We start from the raw sequence: 15,541 nt of genomic DNA, 5'->3' as shown, positions 1-15,541 counted from the left end.
GCTGACCCAATTTATAAGCATGCCTCACTGTGCAATACAACAGTTTGTCAAAAGCTACAATGACTCACCTTGGTTAGAGTGCCAGAATCGGATCTTTTATCTCTGATTTTGTCCCTAGAGTCTTAGTTGGAAATATATCTATGTCTTATATTTGTTGTAGGATGTTACAATTATTCCGGCTAGTATGTGAGTGCTCACAATGTGACACTATTCTGACAACTATGTATGCATCACACCACTGAATCCTTACAACAACCCTGACTTCTAGCCACTCACAAGTTCCTGCCATTTGTTTTAGAAAACTGAGGCAGAAGAAGCTTGGTAACTTTCCAAGGTCACAGATGGTTAGCAGAACAGTCTGTCTAGTCCCACTGACCACACTACTAACCACAGATTATACTGTTGCTTCAGTGGTGATAATTAATTAACCTAGCTAAATTCAAAAGCTGAAAATAAACAAGCACTCCATCAAAAGACTAAAAATGATGTAATATGATGATCAAAACATATTCCATATGGTTTTTATGAAACCAGATTGCTCACAGCTTATAAAATTAAATCAATAATACCTGTGCCTTGAGATTATTTTAATGTTTATGGACCTAACGTTCATTGCATGGTTGGCAGATTATATATGTCAAAAAAACACATTAACCTATATATCCGAATAGTAATTCAACTTATCATTTAATATATGAGCAATTTACTTATTATCTAATGTACTAAACAAAACCCAAGCCACAAACATATCTTTATTGATATAGAGTTTTTAAGAAGCTATGAGATAAGCATGACAACATGGCCAAGCTTTTTAACTCATCAACATGCAAAAATCTGTGGGAATGCAAGCTGGTGCAGCCACTCTGATAAACAGTATGGAGGTTCCTCAAAAAGTAAAAATAGAACTACCCTATGACCCAGCAATTGCACTACTAGGTATTTACCCAAGGGATACAGGTGTTCTGTTTCGAAGGGACACATGCATCTCAATGTTTATAGCAGCACTATCAACAACAGCCTAAGTATGGAAAGAGCCCAAATGGCCATCGATGGATGAATGGATAAAGAAGATGTGGTATATATATACAGTGGAGTATTACTCGGCAATCAAAAAGAATGAAATCTTGTCACTTGCAACTACGTGGATGGAACTGGAGGGAAATTAGTCAGAGAAAGACAAATATCATATGACTTCACTCATATGAGGACTTTAAGAGACAAAACGGATGAACTAAGGGAAGGGAAACAAAAGTAATATAAAAACAGGGAGGGGGACAAAGCATAAGAGACTCCTAAATATGGAGAACAAACAGAAGGTTACAGGAGGGGTTGTGGGAGGAGGGATGGACTAAATGGGTAAGGGGCACTAAGGAATCTACTCCTGAAATCATTGTTGCACTGTATGCTAACTAATTTGGATGTAAATTAAAAAAAAATGCAAAAATTTGTTGTGTTCCTTTAGGCTAATAATGAACTATCTGAAAGAGAAATTAAGAAAACAATCTCATTTACAATTGCAGTGAAGACTAAAATACCTAGAGACAGATTTAACCAAGGGGGTGCAAGACCTGTATATTGAAAACTACTAAACATTAATGAGAAAAATTAAAGAAAACACAAATAAATGGAAAGATGTCCCATGCTCATGCACTGGAGGAATTCATATTGTTAAAATGTCCATACTACCCAAAACAATCTACAGATTCAATGCAATCCCTATCAAAATTCTAATGGCATTTTCCACAGAAATAGAACATTCCTAAAATTTGTAAGGAACCATGAAAGACCCCAAATAGCCAAAGAAATTTTGAGAAAGAAGAACAAAGCTGGAGGCATCACACTTCCTGATTTCAAACTAGACTACAAAGCTACAATAGTTAAAACAGTATGATTTTGGCATAAAAACAGATCAATGAAATACAACAGAGAGCCCAGAAATAAATCCACACATATATGGTCAGTTGATTTATGATCAAGTAGCCAAGACTGTAGTATATTCCCTATAAAATGGGGAAAGAACAGTCTCTTCAATAAATGGTGCTGGGAAAACTGGACAGCTACATGCAAAAAGAAAAAATCTGGACTCCTATCCTATAGCATATACAAAATTAACTCAAAATGGTTTAAAGACTTGCATGTAAGAACTGAAACCATAAAACTCCTAGAAGAAAACACAGCAATAAGCCCCCTGACACAGGTCTTGGCAATGATTTTGTGGATCTGAGACCAAAAGCAAAAGCGACAAAAGCAAAAATAAGTGGGACTACATCAAACGAAAAAGCTTCTTCACAGCAAAGGAAACCACAACAAAATGAAAATCAACCTACTGAATGGGGGAAAATGTTCGCAAATCGTGTACCTGATAAGGGGTTAATATCAAAATATATAGAGAACTCATATATAACTCAATAGTAAAAAAAAAAAAAAAACTAAAAAAATCCAAATAAAATATGGGCAGAAGATCTGGATAGACATTTTTCCAAAGAAGACAATATAGATGGCCAACAGGCACATGAAAAGATGCTCAACATCATTAATCACCAGAGAAATGCAAATAAAACCACAATGAGGTATCACCTCACACCTGTTAGAGTGGCTAAGAGACAAAGAGACAAGAAATAACACCTATCGACGAGGATGTGGAGAAAAGAGAACTCCTGTGCACTGTTGGCAGGAGTGTAAATTGACACAGCCCCTGTGGAAAACAATATGGAGGCTCCTCAAAAGATTAAAAATAGAACTACCCTCTAATCCAGAATTCCACCTCTGTGTATTTATCCAGGGAAAACAAATACATTAATTCAAAAAGATATATACACTCCCATGTTCACTGAAGCATTATTTACAATGATCAAAATATGGAAACAATCTAAGTGTCTGTTAATGGATGAACGGATAAAAAGAAATGTGGTACACACACACACATATACACAAAATGGAATACAATTCAGCCATTAAAAAAAATCTTACCATTTTGCATCACAAGGTCTTTATGCTCAGTGAAATAAGTCCTACAGAAAGACAAATACCGTATGATCTCCCTTACATGTGGAATCTAAAACAAACAAAACAAAAACTCAAGCTCATAGAAAAAGAGAACAGGTTGGTGGTTGCCAGAGGCTGAAGGGCTAGTGGAATGGGAGAAATGGGTGAACTGATTTTTTTTCCTCCAGTTTAAATAAATTGAACAACAATTTTTTAGAAAAGAACTTGGATTACAAAAGAGAGATGCAGATAACATTTTAATGTCTTTTTTTTTAATTTATTTTTGAAGAAGAGAGAGAGAGCATGAGCGGGGGAGGAGCAGAGAGAGAGGGAGACACAGAATCCGAAGCAGGCTCCAGGCTCTAAGCTGTCAGCACACAGCCCGATGCGGGGCTCGAACCCACAAACTCTGAGATCATGATCTGAGCCGACTGAGCCACCCAGGCACCCCCCAATAACATTTTAAGTCATGCTAGCAAAATCTCTTTAATAGTTATAAAATACTCATTTAAGAACTTTGTTATATGTCTATATAGAATCTGGACTCTGGGCGCCTAGGTGGCTCAGTTGGTTAATATCCAATTTTGGTTCAGGTCCTGATGTCACGGTTCCTGAGTTCAAGCCCCGGGTCAGGTTCTGTGACGACAGCAGGGAGCCTGGAGCCTGTTTCGGATTCTATGTCTCCCTCTCTCTCTGCCTCTCCCCTGCTCACACTCTGTCTCTGTCTCTGTCTCTCAAAAATAAACATCAAAATTTTTTAAAAACTAAATAGAAACTGGAATCTTCTAATCAGAGAAAAATGTCAAGGGGGAGATATACCTAATCAATAACCTTTTACCTAAGGAGAAAAAAAATCACTTAAAGGGAAACTAAAATCATTCTATTTTGTTAATTAAAAGCTGGTTGGTTTGAATATTTTTTTAATTAACCTTTTTCTTTTGAGATAACTGTAGATTTATATTCGGTTTTTAAAAACATCTCTGCATTTTGGGGTGCCTAGGTGACTCAGTTGGTTAAGCATCTGACTCTTGATTTCGGCTCAGGTCAGGATCTCGTGGTCATGAGATCCAGCCCCACATCGGGCTCTGCACTGGGCACGGAGCCTGCTTGAGAGTCTCTCTCTCCCTCTCTATCCCTCCCCTGCTCTTTCTCTCTATCTAAAAAACAAACAAAAGAACCCCCCCCCAAATCTCTAGTTTTTAAAAATATAGAGATTGCATATGCCCTTTATCCAGTTTCCCCCAAGAGTAACTCACATTTGCAAAACTTTACATTACAGTAAAATACTACAGCCAGGACTTTGACATCAGCTGGTCTAAACATGTTCAAGAACTATTTTGAAGCGATACATCCCAGAAGCTGCAATCCTATGGTTATGCAGAAGGAAAAACTAACCAGGTGTAGGAACCCCAAATCAACCAAGCATGCTTCTCCTGGCATGGACTAACCTATCCCAATGGGGCCAGCGGGACAGAAATGTGTTTATCAGGCAGTTCCTGCCACTTGCCACTATCCTATCTTCCAGCCACACACCAACCACAATGCTCCAGTTGTTAAGCTTTATACTTCATCTCACAGCCAAGCCTCCGTATCTACTGTTCCTTCTGCACAGAGTGACCTTCGCCCTACAGCCCACCCTTTTTTGCCATCTTGTTCTGACGAAGTTCAAAGTTCACGCCCCTGGAAAGAAGTTCTCTCTGCTTCTTAGGCTGAGGTAGGTGGTCTTCCGTAAGTTCCCTTGTGGACGCCACTCTCATGATAGTGCTGCTGTAGTGTAACCATGAAATTGTGAGGTCAGAAATACTGTCTCTCATCCATGCAATCCTAAAACCTGTCACTGCGTCTCACACACAGCAAGTATTCAATAAACATTTTTTTGAATTAAAAAATACATTATGATACCATTCTTATGAACTAAAAATCGTTACAGGTGTGCCCTGCTGAAGGAAAATTCAGACCAGTATGAAAGGCAAACTAGGGACGATTATTCATTTTACATAAATGTATAGAAGAGTATTCACTTTATATATTCACTATGGCTTTATTTTTTTTTAATGTTTATTTATTCAAGAGAGTATACGCACGTGTATGGAAAGGGCAGAGAGAGAGAGGGAGAGAGAATCCCAAGCAGGCTCTGTGTTGTCAGCGCAGAGCCAGAGGCAGGGCTTGATCTCATGAATTGAGAGATCATGACCTGAGCTGAAATCAAGACTAGGATGCTTAACTGACTGAATGACCCAGGGGCCCCCACCATGGCTTTCTTCTAAATCGAAAGTTTACTGAGGAGGGCACCTTTTGGGATGAGCACTGGGTGTTGTATGGAAACCAATTTGACAATAAATTTCAATAAATAAATAAATAAATAAAGTGCTTTTAAAAAAATAAATAAATAAATCGAAAGTTTACTTGATTATTTATTCAAAGATTTAATGAATGATCTTGTACTTGTTATGCACAATTGCTAAGATAAAAGGCAAACGAGATGGACGCTTCCCTTGAGAAAATAACAGTCTGTTGAGGAAGAAAGAAATAATTATACACACGCATTAGAGTATGCATAGAAAATAATCGAGAGAAATACAATGCATCAAATGGTTACATGAAGTTTCTCTGGGCGTTTGGGAGAGGAAATAAGGAACACTTGTACTTTCTATACTTTCTATTTTGGTACTGTCTGAATTTTTCAGATTAAACAAACAAGTACTATTTTTCTAAGGAGAAAAAATAATAATAAATTGCATTTTTTAAAAGAAATAATCATAGCAAATGCTAACAGGGGCTTCCTTGGCTTGTTTAAATTAAGATTTGATCCTGCCATTTGCAACAACATGGGTAGAACTGGAGGGTAGTATGCTAAGTGAAATATGTCAGTCAGAGAAAGACAAAAATCATATGACTTCACTCATACGTGGAACTTGAGAAATTTAACAGAAGACCACAGGGGAAAGGAAGGGGAAAACATAGTTTCTTTTTTTTTTTTTTTTAATTTTTTTTTAACATTTATTTATTTTTGAGACAGAGAGAGACAGAGCATGAACGGGGGAGGGACAGAGAGAGAGGGAGACACAGAATCGGAAGCAGGCTCCAGGCTCTGAGCCATCAGCCCAGAGCCCGACGCGGGGCTCGAACTCACGGACCGCGAGATCGTGACCTGAGCTGAAGTCGGACGCTTAACCGACTGAGACACCCAGGCGCCCCGGGAAAACATAGTTTCAAACAGAGAGGGAGGCAAACCATAAGGGCTCTTAAATACAGAGAACAAACTGAGAGTTGATGGGGTGGGAGTGAAGAAGAGGAGAAAATGGGTGATGGGCATTGAGGAGGGCACTCGTTGGGATGAGCACTGGGTATTGTATGTAAGCAATAAATCACAGGAATCTATTCACAAAACCAAGAGGACACTGTACACACTGTATGTTAGCTAACTTGACAATAAATTATATTAAAAATTTTTTAAAGTAAATAAATATTTGATTTACAGAAGAATAGTTACAACTCTAATATATATCTTAAAAAATATTTTTAAATGTTTATTTATTTTTGAGAGAGAGAGAGAGAGAGCGTGAGCAGGGGAAGGGGCAGAGAGACAGAGACACAGACTCTGAAGCAGGCTCCAGGCTCGGAGCTGTCAGCACAGAGCCAAATATGAGGCTCAAACTCAGGTGGTAAGATCATGACCTGAGCTGAAGTCGGTGGCTTAACCAACTGAGTGACTCAGGCACCTGTGTAGTTGATTACCACTGCCTCTTGTATCCCACATATTTCTTCTGTGGTTTACTTTTAATTTTGCCATTCTTGAATAATAATTTTTTTTAAGTTTATTTATTTTGAGTGAGAGAGAGAAAATGCAGGGGAGGGGCAGAGAGTGAGGGAGAAAGAAAATCCCAAGCAGGCTCCACACTGTCAGTACACAGCCTGAAGTGGGGCTTGATCTCACTATCGTGAGATCATGACCTGAGCCGAAATCAAAGAGTCCGACACTTAACCGACTGAGCCACCCAGGTGCCCTGAGTAACTTTGTTTTTTAATGTTTATTTATTTTTAGAGAGAGAGAGAGAGAGAGAGAGAGAGAGAGAGAGAATGAGTGAAGGAGGGGCAGAGAGAGAGGGAGAGAGAGAATCGCAAGCAGGCTCCAGGCTCTGAGCTGTCAGTGCAGAGCCCAAAGTGGGGCTCGAACTCACGAACTGTGAGCTCACGACCTGAGCCGAAGTCGGAAGCTTAACCTACTGAGCTACCCAGGTGCCCATGACTCTAATATATATCTTACAGGAAATAATGATGGTTGTTTTGGATCCCCGAAGGTTCAGGATGAACTTTTCCTTCGCTCCTCACATCCATACCTTGGCCTTCTAAATTCTAACTCATTTTGTAAAAATGAAGGACACACCCTGCCTGCATGGCTGCTCCTGTCGAGAAAGGAAGTACATTGCACTTTGCGACACCCGCCATTCAACTGAAAAATGGCAGTTATTATGCTGGTACACTAAAGTACACTAAAAAAAACCTTTGCTTTTTGTGGAAAGTGATGCCACCATGTTACTCTGCAGAATTGAGAGGAGCCTCCCTATTCCTTTCCAGGAAGAAACTACCTTTTTTTTTTTTAACGTTTATTTATTTTTGAGACAGAGAAAGAGCATGAACGGGGGAGGGTCAGAGAGAGGGAGACACAGAATCCGAAACAGGCTCCAGGCTCTGAGCTGTCAGCACAGAGCCCGACGCGGGGCTCGAACTCACGGACCGTGAGATCATGACCTGAGCCGAAGTCGGCTGCTCAACCGACTGAGCCACCCAGGCGCCCCAAGAAACTACCTTTTTATCATAGTCCCGGTCCCACATGTCATTAATAGTACAGCCTGCTCCACGCATCAGAACAGCTCCAGTGCCAAAGAGGGACAACATGTACCAATCTGGAAAACAACCTGGTTCAGCTGCTAAACCAATGCTCCAAGTACATGGCAGGTACAACAGCCAGGTTCCTAAGCAAAGATAAAAGACAAAAAGATGCATATTCAAGTTAGTTATCTGTCTTTAGTTTAAACACTACATCCCAGAGAAGTAAAGAACACAAAGTCAAAAACACATGACAAAACCGTGAAAATAAATTTACAACTCATATCACAAAGGAATCTTCGGCCCAAGATGTAGGGTTCCTAGAAACTGGAAAGAGATCACTAGTCCAATGGAAAAACAGACAAAAAAGATAAAGTTCACAGACAAAGAACTACAAATGATTCTTCTTTATATGAAAGATCACCTTTGAGAAATACACATCAAAATTACATTGAGATAACATTTTTCACGTGTCAGATGGGCAAAACCCAAAGTCTGACCACACACCCCGAAGTGTCTGATACGCATTTCTCATGAGGTCACCAAGTGGTCCAACCCATATGGAGGACAACCAAAAAATTTTTACCCTGTGTGCGCTCACCCCCACTCACCAAATACATGTATTTGAATGTCAGTATGTTCATAGACCGTGTCAGGGAGGATACATTAGAAACTGATAATAATATTGGTCTCTGGGGATGGGAACTCGGTGGCTGGGAAACAGGGGAGGAAGACTTAGTTTTCATTCTACGTCTTTGCACTTTCTGAATTTTGTGTCATATGCATGCATTACCTCTAAAAAAAAGTTAGTAACACTTTCTTTACTGTTGTTAGCACAATAAAATAAAATAGGCTTGAGGGAGAGAGATCATTAACCTACTGTTTTTTAAATATTTTGCAGCTACATGCACAAATGGGATTCGTTCTTGGCACACAGCCCAAAAGCTAGATGAAATTAAGCTAAAACCAAATAGACCATACAGATGGGAGACTTCACATGTGAACTCTGATATTCTACTTTCAAAAGAAAGTCTTTCAACAAATGTTTGGCTATGGTGCCTATTAAGATAAATTCTGAGCTTTCCTTCCCAATTCAGCCACATAAGAGGAAAAGGGGATGTGGCTAAATAAAGGTGAGATCCTATACAAAAATGGCCAAATGACAAAGTGCCTATAATCATATTTATGCTTCATAAGTTTAACCTTTATTCATTTACAGGAATTTATAAAGCACATATGGGAACTAAGAATACAACAGTGACTAAAAAGAGAGAGCCTTCCTGCCTTCACACAGCTTATAAATGAAAAGGAAGAAATACAACTAAACAAATAACAACAACAAAATAGATCAATTCAAAAACAGGGCAAATACAGGGTCCTATAAAGGCATAAAACAGTGCCACCCAAGTCACTGGGGGAGGGATCAGGGAGGACACAGAAGAAAAGATAAGGAGAGGCTGAAAACAAGAAATTTGAGTCCAGACTCAAATTTGGGTTCAGGGTGTCTGGGACTGACTCATATTGGGTGTGTCCCTTATAAAACAACAGCAAGGACCGCTCACATTTACTGCAGGTTCAGGAAATGTTAGCCACTGTTTTAAATGCTTTATTCATGCAAACTCATTTAATCCTCAACCACACCCTTACAGAGTAAACTCTATTACTGTTTCTATTTTACAGATGAGGAAATAAGTGCACAGAGAGGTTACGTGAAACAAGTGAAACAACGGGTTGAACTACTTCCTTTTTCCTGGACCTACCAGGACAGCTCAGAGGGGCAGGGTTACTCTGAAACAAAAGAATACCACTTGAAAGGCATTATTTTCCTGGTGCAATTAGAATGAGTCTATTTAAAAAAGAATTCTGGAGAGAAAAGATGTGTAATCACCTATAGCATTTCGTGTCAGGAACAAGACTTCCTTTGCCATCAGTCTATATTATAGATACTATAGGCACTTACCTATAGGAACCGGTAGGGCATCCCTGTGGATGAGGGGGGTTTCTATAATCAAGGGGAAAGTCAGACATTCGGTTTGATGTCTGCCACTAATAAGTGGAGTGATGCTGGACACTAAAGTATACTAAACTTTAAGGTTCAGTCTTCCTCGAGTACAAATGAGGGGAAAGAATATCTACCTCTCAGAGTTGTTAGGAGGAAACAATACTAGTGATGATGAATATAAAAATAGTAATAGCAAATACACAGCTGTCACTATGTGCTGTCATGGAACACTTGATTCTCACGACAAACCTATGAGATAGGCACTATTTTCAATATACCCACTTAACAAATACAAAAGCTGAAGCACAGAAAAAGTAATTTGCCCAAGGTCACAAAGGCAAAAAGTGGCAGAGTTGACATGTAAAGTTAGGTTTGTAGACTTTGGTCTGGTTCTAGTCTGTCCAAGGTCAATGCTGAATGATAACTCAGTATACCTAAATCTCTACAAACACTTAAGTTCCTATTGCTCCTTTGCGCTCCTGATTCTCAGCAACAGCTCTTTCCTTTCTTCCCTATTACACTGTCCTTATTCTCTCTTCCATGAAGAAGGATGCAGAGGTGACGAGGACGCCAACAGAAAGAAAGGCCTATTGTAGGAAAAGGAAAAATTCTCTGGGAGATGAAATAAAATGAGCAAGTTCTGAGAGGTGTGGGCAGAATGGGCAGACCAAAAAGCCGGTGTAAACTGACTCCAAGAACTTTACTAAATTACATATTATCTTCAAGACAACGTAATTACCCATAAAGGCAGTAAAACAAAAATTACACCATCAATTTAGTGTAAAGAGTGCCACCTGCTGAAACTTTCTGGAATACTATAGTTTGTGACACATCTGAAAGAAGCTGCAACCCATTCTGAAAAACAATGAAACCCACTTTGGTTTATAAAAACAAATCAACTATAGCAAAGTAAAACAATGAACATACAACTTACCCCACAAAAGAAGAATTTAAATGAAGAAATACCAAACATAAATTCTGTCAATTTATTGTTCCTGGCATACAGTAGGGCTCAAAAAATGTTTGTTGAATGAATTGCAACACAGTACGATTAGTAAATTGTCTTAAAAAACCCTACAATTATCACTTTATTTAGAACTAGAGCGTGCAAGCTGGTATCTTCTTCACATACATAACTATTACCCCAGTCTTCTCCAATTCCCTCAAGTATTAATGCCAAACATTTTCTTGAGCACTTATTATGTCAGTCATTGTTCTAAGGACTCAACACACACATATATAAAATAATTTTCATGACAACCTTATAAAGTCCGTATTATCAGTATCTTCATTTTATAGATGAGAAAAGAAGAGGTCTGATTCCAGAGCTTTACTTGGAACAACTATGTAGCTAGCCTCTTATGTGGTGGGATGGTCAGCCACTAATGCAAAAAGCCAGAGGTTTATGGCTATGGGAATAATGGCAGCTGTTGATCTGTCCTGGATGTCTGTAAGCCTACACTGCAGCTCCGTCAGACACCAAAACAGAATTATAGTTATGCTTTAGATTAGACCTAGGCTTGGACATTTATGCCTATCAACTTGTATCTGGACCCAAAATGCAAGGGGTCATGATGGCAGGACTGTCCCTATTATTTAATTTGCTTTTATACTTTAATAGCTAATCGTTATAACTCTTGGTGCTCTGATCCCAAATAAGTAGTGCATAAACCTAGAATACCACAAGCAAGACCTACATTTGGGTCTTGGCTAGGCCAAGGTGGAGTGAATGCATCCAGGCATCTGAATGTATTTCCCTGCATTGCAATGGCAAATGCTATCATCTTAGATGACCTGGAGTTTAAGCTCTGCCCCTCCCTCACCACTGTCCATCCTTCTTTGGTTCAGCTCTTATCCAGCCTCGCCTCCCAGTATTTTCTACACCCACCTGCCATTCTAGATCAACTCATATTCTTGGTGTTCCAACTCTCCACCCTTGAGTCTTTGCAAAAACATTTCCCCCAACCATGAAGATATCTCCTCTGCAAAATCTACCTGTCCTCTGAAATACAATTTGCTCTTGACGCTTTCTAACAATGGAGATCCACACTAATTACTCCTTTTCCTACAGCACTTGGCCATCTGTACCACTAACGTTTGATCTCCTTTCCCAGCTCACCCAATAATTTGTCTTTTTCCACCGAGACTAGGAGTTCCTTAAAAGCGGTGAGTGTATATAGCTCTTTCCGTCCCTGAGGCTAGGTGATATGGTCGAATTGGTTTGATACTATTGCCAAGCTATGTAGGAGGCACTAGACAGAAATGTCCCATTTTTGTGGCGCTTAGACTGTATTGGAGACTCAATCAACCAATAAATGCATCAGGTTAGTTAGTGGTGAGTATTGTGAAGGAAAATGGAGGGTACAGATGTAAAGAATGAGGTGGCAGATGTTATTTTAAATAGGAAGGTCACGGAAATCTTCGGAGGCGACAGTTAGCTGATAGGCGGTCTATAAGTGCTGTACCTGCTGCATTCACCTGAATTAAATCTTTTGTGTTACGGGTGGTGGAGGGCAAAGCTAGGACTCAGCATCAAAACTAGGTTCACCTGGTCTGGCTCTGCTTCCCTCAGTTGTAATGACAGTTCCAGGTTTTTGCTTTGGGAGCCTTAAAGAATTACAGGAAGGATCAAACATAATGAATGTGGACGTGTTTCGATATTGTAAATCTGTGCACAAAAAGGGACACAAGAACGGAACTTCCGCTCGATTCACTGTTTACACAAGGGCCAACTTTTTGCCAACTTTTTGCCCGTCCCGAGCGCTCAGGATTCAGGGGGATGTGAAGGCCCGCGAGCCACTTCAGGGACTTCCCCTCCGGGCGTTCCGAGACTATCGGCCGCCTGGCAGCTTCTCCGCTACTCCCGCATCCCCGCGGTGCGTCCGCTCGCACTCACCAATAGGCTTGTCCAAACGCATGAGGCGCAAGTAGGGCTGCAGGGGGCGGGGGGCCGAGTTCACGACCGCGGCGGCCGACAGGCTGAGCCGACGCCTGCGCGGTCCCGGCCCGGCAGAAGGCTGCCAGTGCCTGGCGCGGGGCGTGCCGGCCGCGCGCGCGAGGGCCCGCGCGCCGGAATTCCGCAGCCACGCCTGCGTCATTACCCGCAGGCCCCACGCGAGCCCCGCGCCGCGAACACCCAGCATGGCGCTCGGGAGGCCGTGGCTCCATACAGGCCTGAGGTTGTTCTCTGGCGTCGGGTCGCGGCAGGCTTGCGCAGTGACGTCAGTGGATGACGGTCCACGCCTGCCGGACTGGGTGGGGTTGCGGTCGGAGCCTTTCTAGTTAGGTCGCGGTCGCTTTAACCCGGGGCGGTTTCTTAGTTAAGGGGAATTCCCATTATCCGCTTTCTCAATAAATGAACAAGGATGGTGTTCATTTATTGGGAACAGTTGTACCAGGAAAAAAAGAAAGCCTCGGAAAACCTACCAAAACATTGATTGCGGGCAGGTGTTTTCTTTTTAAAGCTAAAAGGGCGCCAAACGCCAAATGTAAGAATGTAAATTAAAACCGCACTCAGAGTTAAGGGACATTCATTACACAAGTGAAAATCTTAAATGTGACAGTCAATTCAGAGGACTTTTCTGTAATCAAGAGGCAATGAGCCTTGTGGGATGGTAAGAGGCTGCAGCTAGAACATCTGGTCGTGCTCTTAATTACAGCCAATTCGTGGATAGCGCTGTTTGCCAGGCACTGTTACGGGCACTATGCACGTATTATCCCATTTAACCACTTAGTGACCATGGGTAAGTCACTCATCTGCATTGGAGTATTGTAGAAAATTGCGTTAGTCTTTTTTTTTTTTTTTTAATGTTTATTTGTTTTTGAGAGAGAGAGAGAGAGCACAACCAGGGGAGGGGTAGAGAGAGGGAGACACAGAATCCGAAGCAGGCTCCAGGCTCAGCTGTCAGTACGGAGCCCGATCCGGAGCTCTAACTCACAGACCGTGAAATCATGACCAGAGCTGAAGTCAGAGGCTCAACCGACTGAGCCACCCAGGCACCCTCAATTGCTTTAGTCTTTAAACCCCTTTCCTTAAAACCAGAACAGTGATTCTGTGATATCGTGAGGTTCCAGTGGTGGTAGGAGGGGACAGTCCTTGATAATTCTACAAAACTGGCTCACAACTTGTTCACTGATTGCCGACAGAGGGATCAAGGCATCAGGAAGTTTTACTATATAATTGTAAAGGAAAAAACACACTTCCTCCTGTATGTGTTACCTCTACTGTCAGTACTCTGCTACAACACTACATCACTGCTGAAACCAGATGTGTGGGTTTTCCGCATATCAAGTAATTCTGTGACAAAATGTGGAATCCTATCATTTAACTCAATTCTGGCACCTGCTGTCTAAAGATACCATCAGATCCCACAGGTTAAGGGCTTGGCCCCACGAGACAGTTCCTTGCCCCACTTCAGATGCTAAATGCAAGTCCAGGTTATGACCTGTGCTTCTGACCTATTGGCTGTAGATTGGAGGTTCTGAAGACCCCTTCTTCTGTTTGATTAATTTGCTAGAATGGTTCACAGAACATAGGAAAATATATTACTTACTGTATTACTGGTTTATTATAAAAGTGTGTAACTCAGGAACAACCAGATAGAAAAGATGCTTAGGGCAACATATGTGGGAAAGGGCCCAGAGCTTCCATTTCCTACTCTCCCTAAACTCTCTTCATGTGTTCGCCAACCCTAAAGCTCTCTGAACCTTGTGGTTTTGGGTTTTACTGTGGACACTTCATTACATAGGCATGATTGATGACATCCTTGGCCATTGATGACTGAACTCAATCTCTAGTCCCTTTTCCTTCCCTGGATGTTGGATGTTGGGCTAAAAGTCCCAATCCTTTAATAACACGTGGGTTGGTTCCTCTGGCAACCAGCTCCCAGCCTTCAGGACTTTCCAAAAGTCCCCTTGTTAACAAAACCTCAGGTGTGCTCAAAAGGGGCTCCTTATGAATGACAAAAGACACTCCTATCACTGAGGAAGTTCTAAGAGTTTAGGAACTTTGTGCCAGGAACTAGAGAGAAAGACCAAGTATATTTATTATACCATAGTTATATATGTATATATATAAAATATTCAATATAATCTATAAATATTTATTTAGAGAGAGCACAGTGGCATTTTGAAGCCTAACTTGTACCTGCTGGCTTTGCAGCTTGCTCTCAGAAGTTAGAAACAGATAAGCTCACTTTTAAGAACAGGTAACTGGAGCATATTGATGCTCAGTAACCCAGAGACTGCCAGTCTTTTGAAGCCAAAATAAGTAGATTAAGCACTTCAATTAGATAAAACAGATAAAGCACTTCAATTAATAACTTGTAAACCTGCCTCTGGGGATGAGGAAAGCTCTAAAGTGACAGCCCTTGCTGATGCAGCCATGTGGCATGGACTTTTCCTACCTATTCTCACCCAGTTATGAAAGTTACAATATTTTGCTGGACCAGATTTGCTACAGAAGGAAAGAAGGTCTTGGAGGTTATTGCAGGACAGTGAAAAACTTCTGAGGCTGCATTAGTCCTGGGATAAGGGTGCTTTTGGGGGATCTGCATCGTTGTGGGATGTCTCGGGTAGTTGGAAGACAGGGCCAGCATTACTGGAGGAGAACTCCTGGCCATTCAGCCATTCTTATACACGTCTTGCTAAATTAATTAAGCAAGGAAGCCATTAAATGGATGTAGCTCCAATGCTGTGACAGCCAAAATTTAAGCCTATAAAATG

The 15,541-nt window shown here is 41.0% G+C and overlaps 1 protein-coding gene across 2 annotated transcripts in view; it reads right to left on the bottom strand.

Annotated features, from left to right (window-relative positions):
- COQ2 (coenzyme Q2, polyprenyltransferase) overlaps nt 1–13,008 on the bottom strand; it is a 74,756-nt gene extending 61,748 nt beyond the window's left edge. Inside the window, exons 1-2 of one of the 2 annotated variants that reach the window (XM_030313546.1) lie at nt 12,714–13,008; nt 7,795–7,961 (exon numbers count right to left, since the gene is read on the bottom strand). In XM_030313546.1, the coding sequence (XP_030169406.1) occupies nt 7,795–7,961; nt 12,714–12,960 (414 nt within the window). In that variant the 5' untranslated portion in view covers nt 12,961–13,008. The remainder of the gene's footprint in view (nt 1–7,794; nt 7,962–12,713) is intronic. The other variant, XM_030313547.1, reaches the window with a different exon arrangement.
- Between the last annotated feature and the right edge of the window lie 2,533 nt (nt 13,009–15,541).

The sequence above is a fragment of the Lynx canadensis genome, chromosome B1 (genome assembly GCF_007474595.2).
Source record: "Lynx canadensis isolate LIC74 chromosome B1, mLynCan4.pri.v2, whole genome shotgun sequence".
Lineage (NCBI taxonomy): Eukaryota > Metazoa > Chordata > Mammalia > Carnivora > Felidae > Lynx > Lynx canadensis.
This window is presented reverse-complemented; position numbering and strand designations above follow the sequence as displayed.